At 37.4% G+C, this 27658-nt stretch overlaps 1 protein-coding gene across 1 annotated transcript in view; it reads left to right on the forward strand.

Annotated features, from left to right (window-relative positions):
* TEX15 (testis expressed 15, meiosis and synapsis associated) overlaps window positions 1-22297 on the forward strand; it is a 77991-nt gene extending 55694 nt beyond the window's left edge. The window contains exons 9-12 of the mRNA XM_023551134.2: window positions 3153-10564; window positions 12811-12869; window positions 15823-17093; window positions 20212-22297. Coding sequence (XP_023406902.2) covers window positions 3153-10564; window positions 12811-12869; window positions 15823-17093; window positions 20212-20249 — 8780 coding nt within the window. The 3' untranslated portion in view covers window positions 20250-22297. The remainder of the gene's footprint in view (window positions 1-3152; window positions 10565-12810; window positions 12870-15822; window positions 17094-20211) is intronic.
* The last annotated feature ends 5361 nt before the right edge of the window (window positions 22298-27658 follow it).

Here is a 27658-nt window from a genome sequence, read left to right on the forward strand (position 1 = left end):
CTTCCTCCTGTCTGTGGCTCTATTTCTGTTTCTGTCTTCCTCTTTTATAAGACACCAGTCTCATAGGATTAGCACCCACCCTACCACTTGTGTGACGTAACTGGTAACATCTGCAAAGAGAAACCCTATTTCACCAAACAAGGTCACATTCACAAGTACAGGGATTAGGACCTCTTAACATACCTTTTTGGGAAACACAATTCAATTCATAGCAACTGCTTAATAATAGTAGGGTTAGGGACTTGGCTATTATACAGCCTTACTGAATGTTATTTATTTGGTGAGGCACATCCCCACTTAGTTTGGTGCATTCAAGAGGTTAACATAGCCCTCCAAGCTTCACAGGCCTCCTAGGCTCTAATACCCTCAGTCCTTCAGAACCACCTCATTCTACTTGCCATATCCTCACGCAGCTTGAAGGTTCACGTTGGAGAGAGTAGGTATAATCCTCTCCTCCACCCTGACTCTGGCCCGTTCCCAATCTTAACAGCTTATTACGTAAGTCAAAGGATGATGCCTTTCAGGATGATGAACTTTAGGGAATACCTGTGTTAGGCCCACAGTCAAGGTCACATGTGCTGCTTATCGGCATACTTACTCCCTCTAGAGTAGTCAAGACTTGTGCTAATCAATACAGTAATCACTAGGTAAATGTGACTGTTTAAATTTATTAAAATTAAAATTTAATTCCCAAGTCCCGCCAGGCACATTTCAAGCGCTCGCTAGCCATGTGTAGCTAGTGGCTATCATATTGAACAGCACAGATGCACAACATTTTCATCATCTCAGATTATGGTGCTAGTAACTATTTGGGAGTTTGCTTCATAGTTTGATTTTGTTACAGATTTCTTATTTTATTCAAAATGTTGCGTTTTTCTCTTATTTTTTATTTGTTACTTGGTGGGAATGCCAAAAATGGGAAGTGAAAATGCCTTTATTAAGCTTAAAGAAGCAGTATAGCATAGTGATTAAAGTTCTACTTATAAAATAGGTGATCCTGGGCAAATTACTCTTTCACTTCACTTCCTCACAAATAAAATGGGGATGTTGCAAAGATGAAACGAATCAAAGTATGTAAAGCGCTTTGAACAGTACCTGGCATTCACACTAAGCTCTCTGTAAAAGTAACCAGTTGCCATCTAGTTGATTCCAGCTCATGGCAAACCCATGTGTGTCAGTATAGAACTGTGCCCCATAAATGTAAGTTATCATTAAAATCTGTAAATTAATATTCGTTTACCATAGATTTGCAAAAGTGGGATCGTTATACAAACTTAATTAGGTTTATTTTCCTGTATTGGTACATATTCATAATTAATGTTTTTACTGGCTGTATAACATTGTTTTTACAGCATTTATTGTAGCATATGCATACAGTAATTTTATGATTTATAATTATCGATAGGCCATTATTTAATCAGTTGCATATTGAAGGATAATTAGGTTTCTAATTTTCCACTGCTATGAGTTATGGGTTTATGAGTTATTGTACTAAAAATCCTTGTACATATAACTTTCGGTATTTCTGCAAGTATATCAAAATGATAAATTTGTAAAAGTGATTGCCTGGTTATAGATGATTATACATTGTATTTTGATAAATACTGTTGAGTTGCTTTCTAGGAAATTTGTACTACTTTATACTCCCGTGAACAGTATAAAAGGGTGCTTTATATCCACAAGATATTAATCATCCTTTAAAATCTTTGCCAATATAAAATATTTTTAATGATATTTTATTATTTGTCTAGAGGTACTGAGCATGTTTTAATGTTTGTTGACAATTTTTAATCTGTGATTTGCTTTTTCATATACTTAGCCCATTCTATTGTGAACGTTCTATTAGTCTTTTGAAGATCTCTGCCTGTTTTTTACTTATTTTAATGTACATGTACTAACCTTTTATCATTCAGAATATGCTTTTTACCAGTTTATCCTTTTAGTTTTGTTTATTGTGTGTTTAGACTTATTAACTTATGTAATTGACATCATTTTTTCCTCTTGTATTTTCTGATTTTCAGTCTTGTTTAAAAAAGACTTCCCAGCCTCATGATTATAAAAACACCTGCTCATGTTTCCTTTTAATACTTTTATGGTTTTATTTTTTACAATGAGTATTTTCATATAAGGAGGTGTAGAGATCTACCTTTGCTTTTTCCCTCCACTGTAACTCCCATTCTTAAGCACTACATACCTTTATTTGTGATGACATTTCTCCTATAGCTTACTGTAATTAATAAGATATCATCACATATCTACCTTTTAATATATTGTGAAAATCTCACAGCACCTCCCAGTGATATGATTATAAAACTTCATGTATCTCATAAATCTCACAAGGAATTTATAATCATTAATTTCTATTTTAGTAAATGTATTTCTGTGATTACTCAGCTATGAATGGTTTGTGGCCATTTTATGAGAAATTACTATTTGCTAAATACGTATTAAGCTTTTTCTTTATTATGTGAGATCCTTTATGAAATTTTTAGAATACGTTTTTGTAAATTATGAAGAAAATTTTCCAGGGTTTTATTTACATATATTATTTGCATAAATACTTATTTTAAACCACAGCAAGTGGTTAAAAACAACAAAGCCATTTGCATTGGCTTCTGGGAAGGATTTTGTGGAACCGTTTTTCGGCTTTTTCCCCCCTTCTCTACTCCCTTCCCTTCGTTTTCTTTTTTTGTTCTCCCATGGTAGAGGAAAAGGCAGCAAGGTAACAATGCTGGGGAGCATGGTATGGGGAAAGAAACAAGGGAGGCAATTTTGCCTAATATGTAGGCAGTGTTACTAAATATCTGAATATAGGAATACCTCGTCTGTGAGCAACATGTCTTTATTCCTATTTTTTTATTTCCTTTTTTTAAACTATTTTTAGTCCTTGTTATTTATCAGAACTCAAATTCTTTAATGGCAGATACTTTCTGTAGTAAGGTCTCTAGTGTACAACAGAGCTTCGTGCTGTTTTATTTATACTCTATCGGTTTGTTACTCGTCCTCTTCTATTTTTCTGCTGAGAACACGTTTTAATCATGATTAGGTTACTTGATGAACTTCAAGTTAAAACCAGTCGTGACTGTACCAGTAGAGATTCTGTAGAAATCATTTTCTCTTCCTGCTTTCTTACTTTCTTCTTGCCTCCACAGAAAGAACATGTTCTCTAAATAACTGTACGGTGGCCAAAAGAATTGGAAAAGGAAAAGATGCCACTGTCATCTTTGAGCATTTCGGGAAACCTGTAGATCCATTTGTCCAGGAAAACTGTTTATGCAATGCACTGAATTCAGAGATAAACCCTTCTAACTCAGATAGTTCTAATCCCCATGGAAGTGTGCAAAATGGAAGCAACATTTCTATACTTGAAACAGACGCTGGACAGTCAGAGCACAATTTAGCAGAAAATAGTGATACTTCTCAAGCATACGCACATGATTCGGGTCTTCTATTTATGCCCAGTGATACCAGGGAAAGTGTAAAAGGTGATCTCTTGTTAAACTTGACGGATCTGAAAAATATTCTAAGTTTTTTTTCTACTCCTGTTTCCCTTCACAACAATACTGGTTCAAGCACAGTTATTACTTCAAAACTCATCAAAGACCCAAGACTAATGAGGAGAGAAGAAAGCATGGGAAAACAGAATAACGTAACGGGCTTGAAGGAGATTTCGGCATTTGAGAAGAGCTTAGATTCTTGTAACTCAGAAACGTACTTGTCATCTATGTCAGCTAATTCTGTCTCCTTACCTGAAGTCATCCCTGATGATCGTACTGTTCTTACTAACTGCTTGGATGCCCCTTGCTTCAAGTTTTCTTTTGATGATTCACAGTCTGAGGTTCATAACACATGCTCTAAGGACTATGATTATGCAACTCCCGACAAAATGACCATGGTAGGACAATATAAGGGCCAAGGCAATGTTCTTTTCCCAGTTCCTTTGTCAAATGTATTTTCAGAAGCTGAAAACCAAAGACACACTGAGGAAGAAGTCCAGAGATCCCAACAGAGAATCAGCACCCCACTTTTAATTAAACAAAATGGCGAGCCGTATAACTTTTATGAACCAGTGAATACTTGTACAAAAGACTACCATAGTTATATCTCTCAGGAATCACAGTCTTCCAGTTTAAAAACCATATATCAAACTGATCCCCAAATGTCTCCAGTTTCTTCATTCCAAAAGAAGGAAAGCATCGATACGTTCATTCAAAATATTGGAAATATGAGGAGCCTTAAAACTGATCCACAAGACAATTCCAAACGTGGAGAAAAGCAAAATTTGTGGAAAGAAATTGATTATTTTACCAATGAAACAAAAGCCAGCCAGATAGACAATTACATTTCATTAGAACAAGAACATGAAGAGGGTGAGAGTCTTGATTCTTCAGGAAAAAACTGTGATCAAATATTTACTCAAGAGTTAGAAATACCAATATCTTCCACGTGTACCACAAAGGATAAGTATGAGCTAGATGATCTAACCATGGAATTTACTCCAAGCATAAACAGCCTGTCACAAAATCATCCCCAGCACTTTTTGGAGTATGAAAATAATGACATTCTTAGAAGTTTTGTCATTTCTCAAAAACAAATGGAACTTAAAAGGGAAGAAACAGATCAGAATTGTGCTGGCATTGTGGCTGATGCTTTCCAGGAAGCAAAAGACATTTCCCAGGCCAAAGAACTACTAATTGATACAGTTCTTTTCTCTCATGGAGTTGAAACAGCTCATAATAATTTCAATTGCAGTAAAACTAAAGAACATACATGGCCCCATGGGGCACATGACAATGAGCTGGTGTCATTAGAGGATGATCAGAAAGACTACAAAGACTCTTCTCATATTGAAGTTAAAGGTCAAGGTCATCCTCTCTTCTGTGATACGCAGCTGAATGGCGGTATACCACTGAATGTTGCTTTCAAGGAACAAAAAGAGGATGAAGAAAATCAGCATGAGGCTAGAGAGGACGACGTTACTTCACCCCCAGAGGACAGCAGAGAGAACATATATGAAGGCGAGCAGCAGGTTGTTCATACAAACAACAGTTTTACCCAGTTGGATGAAAGAAGGGAGGATAAAAATGGCAGCCATGTAGAAATTCTGATTTCTGAAGAATTTTCTTCTACATTTAACTTGACTTGGGACAAAAAATACGTATCAACAGAAGCTGCATTAATAGAAAGTGAAGAGACTGTCAATGCCTTAAAACAAAAAGATACTCAGAATAATGGAAAGAGTCTGGAGTATTTGGCTTCCACAGTGTTGCCAGAAGTTCCGGGCTCTTCAGTGTGTACAGCCCCAAATGCCGAAGTACAGATAGCTGGTTCTACTGTGCCTGCTTTAAGCACAAATCACCAAGATCACCAGGGATACCAGTTTAAAGAAATCTGTTCCTCAGCGAGTTCAGATTTTAGTTTGTTAGTAAAACCTAGGATTCCTGATTATGAAATTGATATGGATAAAAATAAATCACAAGACTCATTTCATCAGCCCTCAGTCAGTGAGAACTTGGTTATTATTCCAAGTTTGGAATTGGAAAGTGAGATTGGAGTAGGAATAGAACAGTGTGAAGATGCTCTTCTATTTCATCAAGATACGCATAGCCATGGCAATGTGCTTACTGAAGAACTGGGGTCCTCATATGAGACTCTGAAGTCTCGTATCAACTGGGATGCTCTCTTAGGAAGCAGTAACTGGGAGACAGAAACATTGAAAAGCACCGCAAGAAGGGAGAGTACAGATGAGCGTTACTCCGAGGAGACGAATCGTTTTTATGCTTCTACACAGAACACCAAAGCAGAGCTACTCAACCCAATTTTACTTCCAGATCTACAAATTAGAATTACCAATATAGTTAGGCCAGGATTCAGCCAAACTGCTGACTCCCACGCACTGAAAGATGACTATTACAAACGTATAACTAAAGCTGCAGAACCAGAAACAAATGAGGGAGAAAAGGGTCCAGGATTAGGAACTGCTTCCCAGTCTTCTGGTGAAAATCCTGATTACTCATGTGAGGATAAACCTGATAGTGTAACACAAGAATCAGGACTAGTGAGTAAATCTAAAACTTCTCTTTCTTCGGACTTAAGTCAGAATGCCCACGTGAATCACATGTCTGAAAAACGAAACAATGACTCTTTGTTTACTGAATCTTCAGATGTCACTACAAGAAATAACAAAAGCAGCTGTTCCTTTGCGAAATCAAAAACTGACTGTAATGATAGTAGAAGTAAAAAGCACCCAGAGTCAAGAATGAGCAAGAGAAAGCAACATACATCTTTGAGAGACCAAAACACATCACATAAAGATTTCAGATATCATGAAATGTATGAGAAAAAGAGGAGGCTAACTAGTCAAGACTCACTTGAATGTTTTTCTTCTTTATCCCAAGGACGAATGAAAACATTTTCACAGTCAGAAAAGCACATTAGGAGTGTCCTGGATATTCTCAATAGTGAAGCATCATTATGTAAAAGTAAACGTCTTTCCAGAAGACTCGACAGAGCTGTTCTTCACTTAAAAAAAGCTCAGAGAAGAGTTCACACATCCTTGCAGCTGATAACTAAAGTGGGAGAAAAAAGAAAAGGCCCATTACCAAAATCATACGCGATCATATGCAATAATTTCTGGGAATGTTGTGACCTTGAGGGTTATAGCTCTCTGTATGAAAGAAAATATTATTCCACTAAGCATTTTTTTTCAAGAAGAGAAGACGACAGAGAGGGTGAAAGAAGAGCTTTAGAATTTAACGTTGGTACATCATTAACGCATGTGTCAAAGCACAAGTCTTATAAAAGAAATGGAGAGGGAATCACAGACTGCGTTTCTAAGAAAAGTTTAGCCAGCAGTGTTTCCAGAAGCCACACCACTATTCACGTGGGAGAGTTTTGTGATCAAGAACCACATCCTGAATCACAGTTATACCTGCCCTCCGTGTCCCAAAGTACAAGCCAATCATCATATAATACTAGCAGTATGAAATTACCAGCGTCGTCAGAACTTCAGCCTTTTTCTGGAAAAACTGGATGTTTGTTTTCACCAGACCACCAAGATGAGAAGCTGCCCGAAAAAGAAAACCAAATTGGTATCAACTTTGTATCTAACACTGATAAATATGAAAAGCTTGAGAGCCCTTCAACACACAGTAATATTAAGGATATAACAGAAGAAATCACTTCCACGGCTAATGAAGTAATAAATAAAAGTAACTCAGTATCTTTTGGCTGCATAAAAGAAAGATTAAGTGTTAACACGAACAGAAATTATGGTGCAACACATACGGCCCACACAGACGTGAAAACGGACATACTTATTTCAGTCTTGGAATCAAGTGAGCAGCACTTTTTAAATGTTGATATCTACAAACCAGATAACATTTTATCTGATTGTAAAAGAAACCTGGTAGTGAATTTTCCTGTAGAAAAATGTGCCGCTCCTGTTGAGAGCGCTAAACCAAACGTCTTCACAAGACACTTCCCAGTGGACCCATCAAACCCAACTCTGATAGCAAGCAAAAAGTGTAACAGCATTCCTCAATCATTTTCAACTGCTCCAGCGACAGAGAGCGAGGGGGAATCTTTGAACTCTGATTTGGATAAACAGAGAATTTCTGCTGTAGATCCTTCAGCAGAGTCCACCACTGTATCACGTTATCAGCAGGAATGTCGTGAAAAGGAGCTTTTAAAGACAGAACGATGCTCTTCCAGTAATTGTGGCCAAGTAGATGGGAGTGACGGAAGTGTGACTGAGAATCCCAACTCGGATCTGACATCAGTAAGTGAGGAAGATAAAAGTCGTGGGGAAGATACAGTGAAGAAACTATCTTCCCGTGGTAGTTCTCAACTCTTAACAGATAATGTAAAGGGTTCTTCTTCAAAAAAATGTAATGCGAGGAAAAACATTCAGGACAGAAAAATGGGGAAAGTTAAACAGGCAGGAAAGGATTCGATGGGAGATGTGTACCACAAAGAAAGCATGACTGAAGAATCACCTCTTAAGACTGAGTACAAAAGTCAGAAGAAGATCTTAGAAGAAGCATCCTCCTACGTCAGGGAGAAAACAATTAAAAATAACTTGATTGAGCCTCGTCTAAGAATTGAAAATGGCACTTCTTCTAAGGCACTTCCTGTGAATAACACAGTTCCTAACCTCCGTACCAGAAGAGAGAAAGGTGGGAAAGTTAAGGCTACCAGTGACTCTCAGCCTGATTCGATAGCACCTTCAGAAATAACCTGTAATTTCAAACCAGGCGTTACAGAAATTAACCACAAACCTATTCCACATGCCTACCCAGAAGTCTTTGAAGTCACTGCTCTCCAGAAGAAGCCTACATCATACTTGAATGAATTAAAAGAAAAACATGGCACAGCTAATCATGCTGGTTTCCTAGCTCAGCTATCACAAATTTTACAGAGAGCAGATGAAGCGTCATCCTTGCAGATTCTACAGGAAGAAACTAAGGTTTGTCAAAATATTCTCCCTTCGTTTGTTGAAGCTTTTGAAAGAAACCAAGAGTGTTCACTGGAACAAGTCTTGATTTCACGAGACCTGTTGGTGCAACAGAACCTGTGGAATAATTGTAAAAACAAATTAAAACCATGCGCTCTTGACTCTTTGGTAGAACTCCAGATGATGATGGAAACTATTCAGTTCATTGAAAACAAAAAAAGGCTCCTGGGAGATGAACCGACATTCCGAAGCTTGCTGTGGTATGATGAGACGCTGTACGGGGAGCTGCTTGGGGGACCGCGCGGTTATCAGCAACAATCCAATTTTTATCCTGCTTTTCAAGCAAGATTGAAATATAATGCATACTGTGAGTTGCAGAAATACCACGATCAATTAATTGAAGTGCTTGAAGAAACAAAAAAGGGGAAAAATTCATACTACGTCTTCTTAAAATACAAACGGCAGGTACAGGAGTGCGAAGCAATAATGAAGCGCTGTTCTGATTGCTTTGACTTCTCCCTTTCCGTTCCGTTTACCTGTGGAGTTAACTTTGGCGATAGTTTGGGAGACCTAGAAACCTTAAGAAAAAGTACTTTAGAGCTAATCGGTATATATGGGAACTCTCCTAAAATTCACAGGTATCCCGGAAAACAAGACCACCTGTGGATTATCGTAGAAATGATCTCCTCAAAAGTTACTTTTATCAAGAGCATGGAGGCAGTAGGTATTAAAATATCTCTTTATGGCCTGGAACACATTTTTTTTGATGCTGCAAAAAATCTTGTTTGGGAAGAGAGAAGACGATCCTTAAACAAAAAGTGCTCACGAAAGAAGTATAAAGAAACACTACTCAAAAATAATCAAGAGGCGTTCTCTAAGCTGCAGGAGATATATGATGCTTTGTCTAAAGACTTAAGCAGTGAACAAATTTCCAGTATTGGACTTCAGGAGGATACCATGATTGCTTGCAAAAAGTCAGATAATCTAATGAATAAAGCAACAATTAGCAGAGAAAACTACAGGTTTAATGGTACTTTGCTGTCACACCCAGATACTTGTTGCGTTAGTGAAATACTGGATGAAGCTGAATTTGCAGACCTTAAAAAATTACAGGAACTCACTTTGAGATGTACTAATCACTTAGAAATTTTAAAAAAATACTTTCAGATGTTGCAAGAAGATAGCATAGATAATATTTTTATCACAGAAGAAAATGTTTTGGACATGGTGAAAAACCACAACTATGGGACTGTAATTTTAAAGCCTGAAGCAGTTGAAACATACATCGAAATTGTCATGATTTTAGAGACAATACATTTCCTTAAAAACTCAATGGCAAAGAAACTAGACAAGCAGAGGTTTCGAGGTATGCTTTGGTTTGATTTGTCACTTCTTCCTGACCTGGTTCACTGCCAAGAAACAATGGCTTGTTTTTCATTTCTTAAAGATAATTCAACAGATTGTCTTTGGAGAGTGATAGAGACTGCTATTTCTGAACTTAAGAAAGATCTGGATATTATCTACAAATATAATGAGGCTGTTAATTGCTCATATGCTCTTCATTTGCTCTCAAGAGAACTTGAAGAACTTTCAGAAATAAAAAATCTTGTAAAGAAGTCCGCGTGTTCCATTTATACATACGTTGACTTTGTGCCGTGTGTAGCATCCATAAATTATGGAAACACTGTGACAGAGTTGGAATACAGCTACAATCAGTTTTCTGCACTGCTCAAAAATATAATGGCTGCTCCTCAGAAAGATTTAGGAAAAATGGCCCATATTATGAAAGTCATGAAAACTATTGAACAGATGAAGATTGTATGTGCTAAAAATGCTGAATTAACCGTCCACTTTATCCTGTGCCAAATGCTACATAATAGAAAGAAAACCTCCAGATCGAAGGAAGAAGAAAAAATGAATATTCATGTTATAAAACATGGGGAGAACATTAATAGTTCCGGTACTTGCTTGAAGGTGCCCACAGTTCCAGAAGGCATAATCAAAAACCTTTCAAGTTCCTCTAAAAAACGACCTGTCACTGTAGACATACGTGCAGACACTCAGAAACAGGAGAAGGCTACTACTCTTTCGAGTTCTAAAAAGCAAAAGGTACGAATGTTTTAAAGCAAAACCTGTGTAAGTATTCATTTTGAGAACAATTCCACTCTAAGTAAAACAAGTACATTGCAGAACTGTAAAAGTTGAGAATGTTTTAAATTTTGCCTTGCAAAATGAGTTTACTAACTAAAATACCGGATTAGACAGTCTGTGTTACCTTTAAAAGGATGTAAATGTTGACTTGGAATCCATGATTCCGTGTAAGGGAGATAAACCTTGCAAATGTCTTTTTTTAAACTTATGATTTAAGTAAACTATTTAATTTAGAAAACATTTCATAGAAGAATACGAATTTTAATAGCTTCTTAAGGGAAAGTCTGATATCATGAATGTGAGTTAAGTGAGTGACCAGAGATTTCTTGAGTAGCTTCTATACAAGTGTGTGCCCATGTAGAGAATATTAAAAACTGTCTAATATAGCCCACATTCTTCACTGTTACCATCCAGTGGGACAAACAGAATACATATTTTAAAATTGATGATTATCAAGGAATTAGAGGAAGTCCTATCGAAATACATTTTATTTAACAAAATTTATATAAAATTTATTATGTACTTGGCACTGTTTTAAGATTGTACAAATACTAATTCATTCTTTACAAAACCTTTATGATGTATGCAGTATTATTATCTAAAGGTAAAGAAATTGGAGCACAGAGAGGCTAAATAAATCTTTCAAGGTCATGCAGTTAGTAAATGGGAGAGTCAGGATCTCAAACTAGGCATTGTAGCTCCAAAGCCCGTGTAGCATTGTCCCTGCCCTACTCCTACAGCTTTTTGAGAATTTCCCGGATCAGAAGAAACAGAGAATACCTATATGCAAAATGAAGGCAGGGTTATTTCTTTGCCCACTTGCACTGTCTAAGCAATTACATTGGTTAAATTAGCTCTAGAGACTGGAATTTAATCACCATTTATTGAATTGTGTTTTATAGGAAAATGCTTAACCAGGGCCTGATTACCCAATCAGCAAGGCACCGAAAAAAACTAAGCCTGTTGCCGTCCAATCCAACTCATAGTGGCCCTATAGGACAGAGTAGTACTGCCTCATAGAGTTTCCAAGGAGCACCACCTGGATTTGAGCTGCCAACCTTCTGGTTAGCAGCCATAGCACTTAACCACTACACCACCAGGGTTTCTAAGCAAGGTACACACGGGCCCAGTTGTGCCTTCCCACCAATCTGCAGTTCACAGTCTAACCTGTCCCCCACCACATCAACGGTGTAGTGAAACCCGTGTGAAATTGCTCTCCACAATTAAGCTGGCTGGTACCTGGCCAGTGCAAGCCAGCGCATACCATGCTTACTGGTTAATCCGCCCCTGTGCTTCACAAACAACCACTTATAAACACACTTCCAAACCATAGCACAAGCTCTGCACGCCACACCCAGAGTAAATTGAGGGCGTTACTAAAAAGATTTCTGGTATTGAGAAGAAAAGCAAAAAGCAAAAGCTTAGGTTGTTAGGGGAGACTTACTTCAGGGAACACAAAGCTTTCCCTTAAAAGAAAAAAAAAATGTATCAGATGAAAGTAAAAATGAAGATGACATTTCAGTTATAAAAAACAATGTGGTGAAACACATCAAGAATGCTTATTGACATCATTTGAGAGACAAGTTTAAATCTGGAACAAAAATTTAACTTAGGGGACGAAGGTAAGCTAAAGATGGAGGATGAGGTGGTTTCAGATTATACAATGTCTTAAGTATACAGGCGTTTGAACTTCGTTCTGTTGGCATTCTGTATTAACGGATAATGCCATGTGAAATGTGTCTTTTCAATTATTTCACCGGTACAGAGATTCCGAGTACAGTTAGAAGTCAGTCATCCAGGACTTAGGAAAGGGTGCTTGCTGTTTTATAGACTAAGAAAGGAAGATTGGTATTTGACAGACATCACTTAAAGAATTGATGGGGCCTAGTGACTGTTTTTTTTTTAGTGACTGGTTTACTAAAAAGGGCATAAAAGAGAGAGCAGTCATAAATGGGCTTCAGAGTTGGTGGGAGGAGAAGAATGCTGCAGATTTTCTTAAAAAAAAAAATGTTGCTCCAGACATAGCTGAAATCTGGGAAGCCCAGCAGGTCCCTGGTTTTAGGGGAAGAGATCATTGATGAGTTTAATTTTAGTGCATTTTGGGTGACAACACAACAATTGCAAATGTCTGATGTTAAAATAATAAAATTTAATGTTGCAGTTTAAATTATCATCAATTTAGATTTTCTATCTTGTAAACATAGGTTAATATGAAAGATGTCACAAAAATCAACAAAGAAAAGGCAGCATTCAAGAATCCAAGGTAAGAATTGCCATCGATCCCATCTTTAAGAAACAGCAAAATTGAGCAAATATTAAGGATTAAGAATAAAACGATTATTTATATATCTCTCTACGGGGCAGTTCTACTCTGTCCTATGGGGTCGCTATGAGTCGAAATCAACTCGACGGCAGTGGGTTTGGTTTTTTTTTTTTTGGTAGAGCATACGTGTAACTTAACCAGCTGCCATTGAGTCGATTCCAACTCATAGCGACCCTGTAGTAACCCAGGGGACAAGAATAAGCTAGAGAGGAAAGTCGTTTCAGATTATAGAATGCCATGTAAATATAGGCTGAAGAAGTTTGAACTTCATTCTGTTAAAGTATCAAAGGGTAATATTGTATGAAATGTGTTTTTTCAATGATTTAAAAGGTAAGGAGATTCTGGATACTGTACAGTTAGAAGTCAGTCATCCAGAGCTTAGAAAAGTGTGGTGTTTTACAAAGAAAGGAAGATATGTGTTTGACAGACATTACTTTTAATCAATCAGTTGGGCTGAGTAATTGGTTTTTTAATAAAAAGAGGATTTTTTTTAACATGGATTCTACCCAAAAAAAAAAACTATCATTGAGTCTACTCTGACTCATGGCAACCCCTTGTGTTACAGGGTAGAACTGCTTCACAGGGTCCTTTTTTTTTTTTTTTTTTTTTTGGCTGTAATCTTTACAGAAGCAGTTGACCAGGCCTTTTTTTTGTGGCACAACTGGATAGGTTTAACCTGCCATTTGCACCACCTAGGGACCTATTACAGACCAACCATATTTCAAAATTCGTTAAAGAAATGTAAAGTTGCCAGAGCATGATACAAATAGGATGTGTATACACATGCGTGCTATAAATACATTACTGTTTCATGAAAGGGTGTTTAGCACCATAACTAGGAAAAACAATCTCAAAGTATAGTCCTTTAAATTTAATAAACAGTTTTTATGAACAACTCACTACATTATTTATATTTTTTTCATTTTGATATGAAGTGGTACGAGTGGAATTGATGACCGTGTCATTTCATTTAAACTCCAGAAGAGTTTTATTTTGTGGCTAGCTTCTTTTTTTTTTTTTCCCCATTTGATGTAAAAGAATGAGTAGCATAAAATAAAAAGATAAGTAAGCAATCTCATTGCTGTCTGACTTGGTTTTGTTTTTTTAAAGCTAACACTATATTTATTAATTTCTAGAGTCTTTTTCCTAGCGCATATGACTCTTTGAAGAGTTATGGAGTGGCATAAAAGTGAATAGGCTGTTAGAGGGATAACATAAACCAATTCCCTAATGATGTAGATTTCTTAACTAAATGTAGATGCTGTTTGCAAGTCAGTGAATCAGACTTTATCTCACTCAGCAGAAAAACAAATTTGAATATAAGGCCAGACCTTACATAGATGATATGCTGCGTTCTTCCCTGAAGAGAGCAGATAAAGGGACAAGCCATCCAAACAGCTGCCAACCTTGTAGGTTTGAGACATCTCTGAAATATCACTGGAAATGTGATTTTAGTAAAATAGTACTTTCTGTGATTCTGTCATAAATTATCGTATGGGGGTTGGTCGATGATGTTGGTTGTCATTAAAGTGCCTTTTAAGAAGACTGGATTCTGTAAAATGTGGGGCTTTTAGTTTCCTATGTAGAATATACAAATTCCAGAACAAAGATTAACTTCTCTGGACTGTAGAAAGAGTGATTCTTTGCCCTTCTCAACATGCTACTTTCCACATATAATTAAAAAAAAAATTATAAAACACCAAAAAATATGCTTACCTAGAGAACCTATGTTAACTGTCTGGCTCTAGACATTTCCATAACGGTTGCTTCCCTTGGTCTGCTTGAGACTGTCTTAATTTAGGTAAGTATAACCAAGGGGTTGGCAGTTCAAATCCGCCAGGCACTCCTTGGAAACTCTATGGGGCAGTTCTACTCTGTCCTACAGGGTCACTATGAGTCGGAATCAACTTGACGGCAGTGGGTAATAGGTTATGCCAAGAATATCAAATTGGCAAGAAATTTTGGAGTTCTGTTTTTCCTAGTCTCAAAATTTCACAGGCAAAAACTTCGTAGCTTGTGATAATAGGAAGGGAAGAGACTTTGGGGGGCGCACAGCTGATAGTTCCACCAGCTCTAACTTTGGGGGGCGCACAGCTGATAGCTCCACCAGCTCTAGATCACTGTTTACACATAAAGAAGATTGTCAGTGAGTTGGAGACACACGAGTTAGAAGCCACACTAACCAATTAAATGATAGCTTCCTACTTTTAAAAGCCTCTATCAAGAAATACCCAAAGCACAAAATAATTTATTACAATATTGGACATATATTTGAAATGTGGAGTATATCATCTTGCATAGGAAAAATATCTAAATTCAAACCAAGAGAGTAAAATTGGGAAAATCTGTTACATGTATGTTGCCATCAGATTCCCTGAGTCGTACAAATGGTTAACACTCTCAAAAAACAAGAAAACCAAACCTGTTGCTGTCGAGTTGAGTCTGACTCATAGCAACCTGTAGGACAGAGTAGAATTGCCCCATAGGGTTTCCAAGGAGCAACTGGTGAATTTGAGCTCTCGACCTTTTTGGTTAGCAGCCAAGCTCTTAACCACTGCACTACCAGGGCTCCTAACTCTCTCCGCTGCTAACCAAAAGGTTGACAGTTCAAGTCCACCCAGAGGTGCCTTGAAAGAAAGGTCTGGCAGTCTGTGTCTGGAAAATCAGCTGTTGAAAACCCAGCAGAGCACAGTTCTATTGTGACATACATGGGGCCGTCACGAGTTGGAACTGTCTCAATAGCAACTGGTTTGCTGGTTTTTATATTTTCAATAGAATGAGAAAAATGTAAATCTTCAGAATTCCTGTTGAATAAGAATTTCAAAGAGATTATTAGAAATTTGTGAATCTGTATATTTCAAGTTTTCTGTGTATATGTGTTAACACCTAATAGGATTACAAGATCTCATCTCAGAAGTGAAAACAAAATAGGACCAAGTTCATCTGACAATCTGAAAAGAAACCACCCATCTCCAAAAAAGGTTGAAATACCAAGATCACCACCAGGCTCACTTTTGCCTTCAGAGGACTTAAAGGGTGCTTGGGCATCAAATTCAGAAAGCATAATAGATTTAACTGAGATCTCAGCTGATAGCTCAGAAGACTTCACTGGGCAACAGAGAAACCTAAAAAACAGCATGAAGAAAAGAAATGGGAGGTTTAGTGCTGCTGAGGAAAAAAGTGGTAAGAAAGATGGGGCTGTTTTTGCAGTTTGTGACCAGAAAAGTATAGATGACACATTTTCAAAAGACTACAAGATACCTTCACAGAAATTTCTTAAAATTTCCCCAGATCCTGCACAGAAATCTTGTCCTTCAGACATAAAACCAGGAGCTGATGCTTCTTTCCTGCCTAATACATCAGTGCTCTCAAAGCCTATTTTCTGTTTTCTGAGGGATATCCAGACCAATCTAGAAATGAATGACCATGTCCTTGAACTTGAAGATAATGACATGCTAAATTCGTCCATGAACAACTCCACATGCACCAATTCTCCAGAACCTATGTTTATTCAGAACAAAATTCCTGTTCTTCAAATAAACAAAATAGCGCCTGCAAAGATGGAGTCAGAGGAAAAATATATGCAGGATACATTGAATCTCGGTACTGTTTCAGCCAGAGCGTCTGGGAGCATAACCCTTCATGTGAATCAGACAGCACAGTACTGTCTTTCTGAACAACAGAGCAGTGAAAATTTAAAAGCCCTAGCTCAGCATGCTGCCGTGAATTGGAGTGAACCGCCCCAGTCTGCATGCAGCCCAGTACATACTTCTCAGCGTTCACTTGGCTCTTCACATCCTTACTACGCGTGGTGTGTTTGTCATTACAGGAGCATCAGTGGCAGTTCTGTGACCCACACATACCAGGGGGTGACATCTTACCAAGCGCAGCCACTTTCTTCTGGGTCATTGACTGCAGTTGCAAGTACTGTCCAAAACACACATTCTAATCTTGTTTGCTCTCAATATTTTGGTTACTTTGCTGAGAAGCCACAAGCAAATGACTTTGCGCCAGTGAATGAGTATTTTCAATATCAGACGCCAGTGTCCTACGGTTTTCAGCAGCCGATTTTTCCACCGTCTTCATCCCATCAGCCTTTGCTGCAAGCTGCACACCCTTACCCTCCTAATCCTGGCGGGCCTCCAGAAGTTCCTTGGACTTACGGTGAGTTTCACAAGTTTTCATGCCTGCTTCGTTGATGTTTGGCTTTTAACTTTGTACATTTACTGGAGTGGAATCCAAAACAAGTGATCATATACAGCAATCATTTTTCTGTGCAGATTTTCAGAGTTTTTCATGCGTTAGGCATGGCTGAGTTGTGTTGTCAGGTGGGAGTCTAGTTGTCAGATTTTAAAAAATAGAAATACTGTTAATATGTCCTTCAGTAACACCCACCCTTAGAGAACAGTTGAGTAAATTACAGTTAATCCATGAAGTGAAATATGATGCATCCATTAAAAGGTTTATAAAAGTTTTTCATGATATTAAAAAAAAAAAAAAAAAGCAAACCCATGGCCGTTGAGTCTATTCCAATTCATAGCAACTCTATTGGACAGAGTAGAACTGCCCCATAGGGTTTCCAAGGGAGTGGCTGGTGGATTTGAACTGCTGACCTTTTGGTTAGCAGCTGTAGCTCTTATCCACTATGCCACATTTTTAAAACTGAATAGCATAAAACTTTGGCTCTGTAAATAAAGATCCAGAAAAACTGAAAGGAAATACACCAACAGTTGTCTGCCTCTGGGTGGTAAAATTTGGGGTGTGTGGAAGGTGTTTTTCTTTATTTTCTACTGTGAATAGTATTACTTTGATAATTAAGAGGAAAAAAATGTAAAAATCCAAGGTGGAAAAAGGAACTTCAATCAGATAAAACAATGTTTCTTCCTCTCCCTCTCTGTCCGTGTTCTAATAATATATTGGTATAGATGATCAGAGTTAATTAAAATATATTGGGAGAAGAATTTGATAGTTGGTCACTAAAACTGAAAAATTTTACTCTTTTAAACCAATAAGGATTTTCTAAATGTCATTATTGGAAAATAGGGTTTTAAAATTAAATTGAAACAAATGTGCATTTAATTAAAAAAAAAACTAATAATTCTGCAAAAAAAAAAAAAAATCAGTTGTACCCCAAATATTTTGCCATCAAAGGTTAACATCTTAAACAGAGAAGTGCAGGAAAATTTCTCTTAAAAAGCTGTTTCAAAATCCTAGATACTCTTAAAAATTGTTTAGTAGAAAAAATTAACTAAGAGGTCATTTTTCTGAATTGGACAAGAAGCAGCTTGTTAACATGGTTCTCTTTCTGGTTAAGAAATCCGATCATGTCAGCAGCCCTGCATTGGAATCCCCACTGGTTCCCTGTTACCTATAGGAGAAAACTGAAGTACTTTAGCTTAGAATTCAGGGCCCTTCACAGTCCTGTATATCCAGTCTCATCTCCCAGCACTTCTACCTCTATACTGAAACCACATTGAACTTCTTACTGTTGGTACAACCAGAATGCTCCTTGGAAGCAAGGATGGCGAAACTGCGTCTCACATACTTTGGACGTGTTGTCAGGAGGGATCAGTCCCTGGAGAAGGACATTATGCTTAGTAAAGTGGAGGGTCAGCAAAAAAGAGGAAGACCCTCAACAAGATGGATTGACACAGTGGCTCCAACAATGGGCTCATGCATAGCAACGATTGTGAGGATGGCGCAGGACTGGGCAGTGTTTAGTTTTGTTGTGTGTAGGGTCACTGTGAGTCGGAACTGACTCAACGACACCTAACAACCACTGTTGCTATATGGCCATCCCTCTAGTACTTCCACGGCACTTTTTGTGTGCTTTTCTCACATGGTAAGACGTGTGAGTGTTACGTGGTGCTGTAATTTTCTGTGTAGAGCTCTTTACTTTCTCTCCTTTTCCCACCAAATGAGTCTAAACAGGACTAGAACATTTATACCTAACACACATCCTGACAAAAAACTGTAAAGGAGGGGGAGAAGGGAAAGGGGCGCAAGTATGTGATTTGGCTTTTTCCTTTATGATTAATTTTATCCTGCTGCTATGATGACAGATGCATTAAGCATAGTAGATGTGGCAGACCCAGGAATTAGATGCTTTAATTTCTGAACTAGGAAATCTTGAGGGTATTATTGTTTCATAAAGGTTCTCCTAGCTTAGGCTTTCTTGTGTTTTAATAGTCAAGCTGTTTGTAATATTAAAAGATGGCTGTGGAGGGAGCTAAATCCAGCTTTAACCCTTCGGTGACCCAATTATCTTCTACTTTGAATTTTTTTGTTAATATCATGTGTTTTCAATAATGGAAGCATGCTGAATCATTGCGTGTGTTTGAATTTTTAGTAGGTAGTGTGGATTTTTTTTCCGCCCCCTCCCACAACCTACCATAAGTGTTCAGTGGTACATATAAAGTACCGCTAATTATACCCCAGCGTCCCCACTGGGGTCTCTTGGTCCATATGTGTAACCAATAAAAATTGTCAGAATTTCTATTTTTCCTACCAAAAATTCAGACACCTCATATAATAGCCTGTAAAAACAGTCATTTGCAGTACAGGGCCGTTTCCTTGGTTTCAAACAGTCATAAAGGCCCCTGCCTTGCAATAGCACACACTGTCAGTGATGCACCAGCTTCCCAATAAAGGCTGACAAAGTTCAAGGTCACTGTGGGTACCGCTGGGCACAAAAGGATTAACTTCCGAGCATAGCATTACCCTCTTGGTTATATTAGTTAAGTGAAAAGAAAACAAAACAATTAACCTACTTCTTATAGTATCCAAAAGTCACTAAAAAAAAGAAGCAGGCAATTGCTCTGTTTATAAACACATCTTTTAGTTTTCATGAGTATTTATAGTCCATAAAGAGTGCCTCTCACACTTAGCCTACGTCCGTTTAAAGATGTTGAAATCCCTGTGATCCCTTTGTCACTGCCTTGCTTATGATGCTTGTGTACTCAACACCAGAAGGTGAATGCAAAGAGATGGGCTTCAGTGAGCCCAAGTGCCAGGTACATTACACCATTCATTCCATGTAATTCTCTTAGGATGCCTGAGAGAGATGTAATGATACTATTGTTGTCTTACAGATGAGGAAATTACTCCTTGGGAAGCCTTAGATAACTTCCTGGGGGGTCCCATGGCAGGTGAAGGGCAGGTGTGTGCTTCGAACTGCGATCTCTTTGACTCTGACTTTGCTCGTGTTCTTTCCACTCTACGTTAGATGCTATCAGTCTGCATGGTTAACTTACCTCAAATCTTTGTGGGTTTTTTCTTCCAGCTTCATGGCAACAAGAACCCTTTCAGCCAGGACATTGAAAATAGCCTTCTGTCTACTGAAATAAAGGAGATTGAACAAGGTTTTCCAAGTATTTTTTACTTCTGTATTTTTATTTTAACATTTTTGAATGTAAACGTGGCAGGAAATAAAAATCATACAGCTCTGTATACAATGTTTAAATGCAACCGTGTATCACCTGAGGCAAGAGGGAGTCAGCTTCTAACCTCTCAGGCAGGCTGCTCTTTTAATGCCCACCTCACCGGCAGTAGCATTAACATGGTGTTTTGAAATTTATTTTGTAAAGTGTTGCTATCAGGTAGTACAATTATAAAGATTTTCTCTGAGGTTTTTCTAATGACATCAAGGGATTAAATACATTTGCTGTAAGATGAAGCAATAGTAGTGAAATCATAGAGAAGAGTTTTTTGTTTCTGATACTTTAAATACATGGTTTATGTGGTACCATTGGATTTAGGTGGAAGTCGGAATTTTTTTCTACAATGGGTCATCAGAGCAATAATTTTATAATTCTTGGCACGTTTTTCTTGTAGTTTAGGATTCTGTGCCTGACATGGAAAATTTTTTCAATTTCAATATTTTATAATTTTTTTATACACTGTTTTTAATAGAGAAGCTGGTTTGCATATTTTAAGTGTTTCCCTGAGTAGGGATTTTAATTTTATGTTTGAAGCATTTTTAGTTCATTATACTGAGATTAAAGCACATTTAGCACCATTTTTTATGAGCCCTTTCCATAAGATTTTTTTTTATATTTGTATTTCACAAATTAAGTGGTTCTTTTAATGATTTTGTAGCAAACAATAGAGAATAATATCTTCAGCTTTTACTGTAAATTAGTCATATTGCAATAATTTAAATAATGCAGCACAAATGCAGTTTTTTTTAATGCTGTGGTTGTAGATTTTTTCTCTTGTTAAACATTCTGTAAAAGTAAAAAAAATCTCTTAGTAGTAATCATCTTGGGACAAGAGGTATGTGATAACGTGACTGTGCTCTCAAGCAGCCTTTCTGCCTGTACGTTACCTATCGTGTTCAACAGCCAGTCTCGTTCTTTGTAACATCCTGTCAGAAAGATCCTTCGCAACTGGATAGAACTTTCTCAAGTGCTAGTGGGCCATAAAATGTGACAAGAGATTTGCTCTGGCAGAGTCTGAACAGATAGTTAGCAAAGCTTCACGGTTTTCTCAAATTTGTTATGTTAGCAGACACGTTAGCTAGCATACCCCTCCGAATACAGTATAATTCAGCCCTGCTTGTTACAGAGTGACTAATTTTTCAATTTTGAAAAACGTCGAGAACCCCCAAGATAAAGCTCTCTAGGGATATCAAGAGTAGGTGGGATTCAGAATTACTTCAGAGATTTTCTCTAACGGATCTTTAAAAAAGGGAAAGTCAGGGAACTGCAACTGAAAGAAACGAGGAATTTGAAAAGACTACAGAATTAAAGCAATATTAAGGTAACTACATTTTTGTCAATGTAGTTTTATTGAAAAATTGTCAAAACTAGAACTCTTGAAGGTATTAAAGTAGTAATGTTAACTGTTACTCAAAAATGACTTTGATTCAGCCATTTGGTTTATATTTTATTTAGTTTTGGAAAGATGTTACAAAGTTTACTATTAAAAAGCTATTTAGGTAAGGTAATAGTTAAATGTTCTTAAGGACTCTTTAAACTTTCATATTCTCTTGAACTTTGTGATTATTTCATTTTGTAGGTTTTAATTTCTTAAACTTCTCTAAATATTCAATTAATGAAACTATTCTGCACTTTGAAACATAATATGAAAAACAATGGAGTACTTTCTTTTTTTCCTCTCAAATATATGTTTCGGTTCTAAAAGTAAAATTAGAACAAAATTGGGATGTGAAGAAACATAAATGAGGAAACCCACTTGTTTGTGAATCTTGTTGTTTTGGAACTTAAAGAAGAATTATCTAAATAAACTGGATTCTTTTAGTTTCAGGATGGTTTTTGTTTGTGTATTTCTTGAATAATGAGCATACACATGGACAAGCCTTGGTTAACACATACCTATTACATGGAAAACAACCCGCCACAGAGTGACTTGACTAGGTGCCTCGGTAAACGCTGGAGCACCTCTTCCATTCAGGCTGCTTTTGTCTTCTCCTCCTTGCTTCCTTTTCTCCTCGTTCATGCAGACTTTACTGCTACCTGGAGTTCCATATGAAAAGCTAAAATCCCTACCCTCATGCAGTTTTCATTCCAGTCAAAAGGTCCCTGTAATAAACAGGTAAATAAATAATTTCACATCTTTGTAAGTGACAAAAAAACAACAAAGCAATGGACAAGAGGAATGACTGGATGATACAGAAGCGGAGGTGGTCAGGTAAGCCTCTTAGAGGCGGTGGACATCAAACTACCTCTCATAGTCTTATATTTTAGTTATATCACTTTGCCTTCTGTTAATAGTAATATATAATGTAAAAGTGCCTCTAAAACTTGAGTTCTGCATCTAGCCACATGCAAGGCTATGCCCCGTTCTTCCAATGAGAAGATTCTCCCAAAATATTTTGGTCAACTTAAATACATAAACTTTCCGGGATAGAAATGTTTAAAATGTCAATTTATAGTATTTGATTTGTTATTTGAGTACTTGAAAAATTGTATAAAAATATTTTTAGATGATTTCATTTCCTTACTCTATTTTGTAAATCACTTTCACTCAGCATCCTTTCACATATCTCTGATAGTCCTGTGTCTTTGTCACCATTAGAACTTTTCTGAGCCTTCTAACAGACTTTCCTGAAGCATTTCATCCTCACTTCAAAGTGGTTTGCAGTATATGCCTTTTAAGACCTGTGTACATGTGTGCTATACAAGACTGTAAAATCTGTGTACAAAACTGCTTTTAGTTGAGGCCATTCAGATGCATGTTTCCCCTCCAAAGACATTATTACATGAAGTAATTATTTAAGTCTTCAAAATAGAGTAAGGCTCCATCCTCTTTTCAATGGGATAATTTTAGAGAAAAAGGAAATAGCATGACTCATATTTAGGCATACATGGTACCTTAAAACTGTTAAGTACTTTTTTTTACATAGTTTATTTTCAGTTCATACGATGTTGGTGTTGCTTGAATTACATGGTAAACTCCCAGTTAACCCATTCAGTTTGAAAAATGGGATTGTGGAGGGAGAAAATTCAGCCCTTGACTCCTGCAAGGCCAACTTTTTTAAATGATTTCTGATTAGTACAGCTCTAAGGGCAGTGACTACAGTTTTCTAATTAGCAGATGTTAATGAAAAGAAACTGAGAAGGGGTTGATGACACTAATTTAATGTGGAAGTAAGACTTAAAAGGAACTCGTTAGCTAAAGACAAAGAATTTACAAGAATATAGTCTTACTTCTTGGGGTATAAGCATTGCTGTCTGCTTTATAACTGTCCTATTTACTACTACTACCCTATTTCTAAATCTTATAACTATTAAAAAAAAAAAAAAACCTGAGTTTTTTAGGTCTCCTTTGAAATATCTGTGGAACTGTTAATCTCAAAATATTGTATTCTACTTTGTTGTCGTGGGAAATTGCATATAAAGGTTTGTAATTCCTTTTGTTTATTTTTAAAGGCTAGTCTCCTTTATTAGGTAAGAATAATTTAGGTTCTGTGACATTAACACATGTGAAAAAGCAATTTTTCGGTTTGTGTGTGTGTGTAAACCTTTTTTTGACTTTTTATAATAGTGGTCTCATACAATATTTGTCCTTTTGTGATTGACTTATTTAACCTGGCATAATGTCCTCCGGGTTCATCCATGTTGTGTGATGTTTTGTGGATTCATTATTATTCTTCAACGTTGTATAGTGTTCCATTGGGTGTATGTACCATAGTTTATCCTTTCATCCATTGATGGGCACTTAATTGTTTTTTTGCTGTTGTGAATAACGCTGCAGTGAACATGGGTGTGCATTCGTGTCACTGCTCTCATTTCCCTAGGATATATACTTAGTTGGATTGCAGTTTTTTATTTTGAAAAAATGGTCTAACCGGTTGAGCATGTTTGGTTAGTTAAAGATTAGGTTTTTATCCAGTCAGCAATTATTGAACATCTGCCTCATGCTAAAAGTATGCTATTCTATTTCTTTATGTTAATTAATCTTTACATCAACCCTATATTTGCATTTTTATGAATTTATTCATTCAGAAGACCCTCCAAGATTTTGTTGCACCTCAAGTAATCTTTTTGAACAACAGTTAATATTTTCCAGATTGTTGGCATGAAGAGAATATAGAATTAGACTTACTCCCGATTGATGGAGGAAAAATACATGAATATATTATAACCTAAAGCATCCCACTGACTTTGTGTGTGAGGGCATGTGTTAGAGGTGAAGGGGAAGCGTGTCACACCCCATCTCCCATGGAATGATTTAAGATTTCACTTTCCTGAAAAGACAGCAACTGGCATAACCTGTTGGCATTATCCCCTGGCTCAACCCTGGGTTTGCCACAGGAGTGAAAAGGAAGTACAGGCATATCCTGAGAACATGTCCTGGGTTAAAGTTTTTCTGGTAGAACTATTCTTGATTTTTAATACCAAAGTTCAGATGACATACATCACTCTCTACAATTTTCTACCAGTTTAATATTGGAAAAAATATGTCCCTAAGATTTGATCTAACATTTTAACAAACTCTAGTAAAAGTCTTGTTACATTGCAAGTACAAATGATAGAATATTGGAATCATATTTAGACATTAAAGTGCCCCAAGTATCAACACTGGGAGAACTATCTTGGTTATCATTGCTAACACCCAGTGTGAGCCTTTCTCAGGTATTGTATGTTTGTCCTACAGGTTTTTTCCAGATTTTGCCTTTCTTTTTCAGCCTTTGGTTCGCCTAGTATGCTGTGAGTCTTTTATGGATTGAATTATGTCCCCCAAATATATATCTTGTAAACCCTAACCTCTGTGTCTATGGGTCCTCCACGCTTCTGTCAGTTTGTCGTACCGTGGGAGCTTGTGTGTTGCCATGATGCTAGAAGCTGTGCCACTGGGGTCACCAGCAGGGTTGCCCATGGTGGACAGGTTTCAGCTGAGCTTCCAGACTAAGACAAGGAAGAAGGACTTGGCGGTCTACTTCTGAAAAGAATCAGCCAATGAAAACCTTATGAATAGCAGCGGAACATTGTCTGATACAGTGCCGGAAGTTGAGCCCCCCAGGTTGGAAGGCACTCCAAATCCGATTGGGGAAGAGCTGCCTTCTCAAAGTAGGGTCAACCTTAATGATATGGATGGAGTCAAGCTTTCAGGACCTTCATTTGCTGATGTGGCATGACTCAAAATGAGAAACAGCTGCAAACATCCATTAATAATCTGAACGTGGAATGTACGAAGTATGAATCCAGAAAAATTAGGAGTCATCAAAAATGAAATGGAATGCATAAACACCGTATATCGTAGGCATTAGTGAGCTGAATTGGACTGGTATTGTTCATTTGAATCAGACAATCATATGATCTGCTATGCTAGGAATGACAACCTGAAGAGGAATGGCATTGCATTCATTGTCAAAAAGAGCATTTCAAGCACTATCCTGAAGTACAGTGCTGTCCGTCATAGGATAATATCAATACACCTAGAGTTAATAATGACTCATTCAAATTTATGCATCAACCACTAAAGCCAAAGATGAAGAAATTCAAGATTTTTACCAACTTCTGCAGTCTGAAATTAATGAAACATGCAGTCAGGATGCACTGATAATTACTGGTGATTGGAATGTGAAAGTTAGAAACAAAGAAGGAGGATTGGTAGTTGAAAAACATGGCCTTGATGATAGAAACCATGCTGGAGATTGCATGATTGAATTTTGCAAGACCAGTGACGACTTCACTGTAGATACCTTTTTTCACCAACATAAATAGTGACTACACACATGGAACTCACCAGATGGAATACACAGGAATCAAATCGACTACGTCTGTGGAAAGAGACGATGGAAAAGCTCAATATCATCAGTCAGAACAAGGCCAGTGGCTGACTGCGGATCACACCATTAATTATTCATATGTAAGTTCAAGTTGAAACTGAAGAAAATTAGAACAAGTCCACAAGAGACAAAGTGGGACCATGAGTATATCCCAGCTGAATTTAGAGACCATCTCAAGAATAGATTTGACGCGTTGAACACTAATGACCAAAGACCATACGATTGTGGAATGACATCAAGGACGTCATACATTAAGCGAGAGGTCATTAAAAAGACCGGAGAGAAAGAAAAGGAGGTGACGTGATCAGGAACCAATGGTACCAAAGGAAGAAGTCCAAGCTGCACTGAAGGCATTGGCAAAAAACAATGATCTGGGAATTGATGGAAGACCAACTGAGATGTTTCCACAATTGGATGCAGCACTGGAAGTACTCACTCGTCTACGCCAAGAAATGTGGAAGACAGCTACCTGCCCAGCCAACTGGAAGAGATCCATATTTATGCCTGTCCCCAAGAAATGTGATCCAACTGAATGGGGAAATTATCAAACAATATCATTAATATCACATGCAAGCAAAATTTTGCTGAAGGTCATTCAAAAACGGTTGCAGCAGTATATCCAACAGGGAACTGCCAGAAGTTCAAGCCAGATTCAGAAGAGGATATGAAAGGAGGGATATCGTTGCTGATGTCAGATAAATCTTGGCTGAAAGTAGAGAATACCAGAAAGATGTTTACCTGTGTTTTATTGTCTATGCAAAGGCATTTGACTATGTGGATCATAAATTATGGATAAGACTGCAAAGCATGGGAATTCAGAGCACTTCATTGTGCTCATCCAGAATATGTAAATAGACCAAGAGGCAGTTGTTCAAACAGAACAAGGGGATACTGCATGGTTTCAGTCAGGATAGGTGTGCATCAGTGTTGTGTCCTTTCACCATACTTATTCAGTCTATGCCGAGCAAATAATCTGCGAATCTGGACTGTATGAAGAAAAACGAGGCATCAGGATTGGAGGAAGACTCATTAACAGCCTGAGATACACACGCCACAACCTTGTTGCTGAAATGGAAGAGGACTTGAAGTACTTACTGATGAAGATCAAAGACTACAGCCTTCAGTGTGGATTGCATCTCAACATAAAACAAAATTCTCACAGCTAGACGAAAAATTCTCACACCTCAACATAAAACAAAAGTTCTCACAGCTGGACCACTTAACCAACATCATGATAAAGGGAGAAAAGATTGAAGTTGTCAAGGATTTCATTTTACTTGAATCCACAATCAACGCCCATGGGCACAGCAGTCAAGAAATCAAATAGCCCATTGCATTGGGCAGATCTGCTGCAAAGGTCTCTTTAAATTATTAAGCAGCAAAGGTATCACTTTGAGAACTAAGGAGCTCCTGACCTAAGCCATAGTATTTCCAGTCGCCTCATATGCATGCAAAAGCTGGACAATGACTAAGG

Source organism: Loxodonta africana, chromosome 19 (genome assembly GCF_030014295.1).
Source record: "Loxodonta africana isolate mLoxAfr1 chromosome 19, mLoxAfr1.hap2, whole genome shotgun sequence".
In the NCBI taxonomy this organism is placed as follows: Eukaryota; Metazoa; Chordata; class Mammalia; order Proboscidea; family Elephantidae; genus Loxodonta; species Loxodonta africana.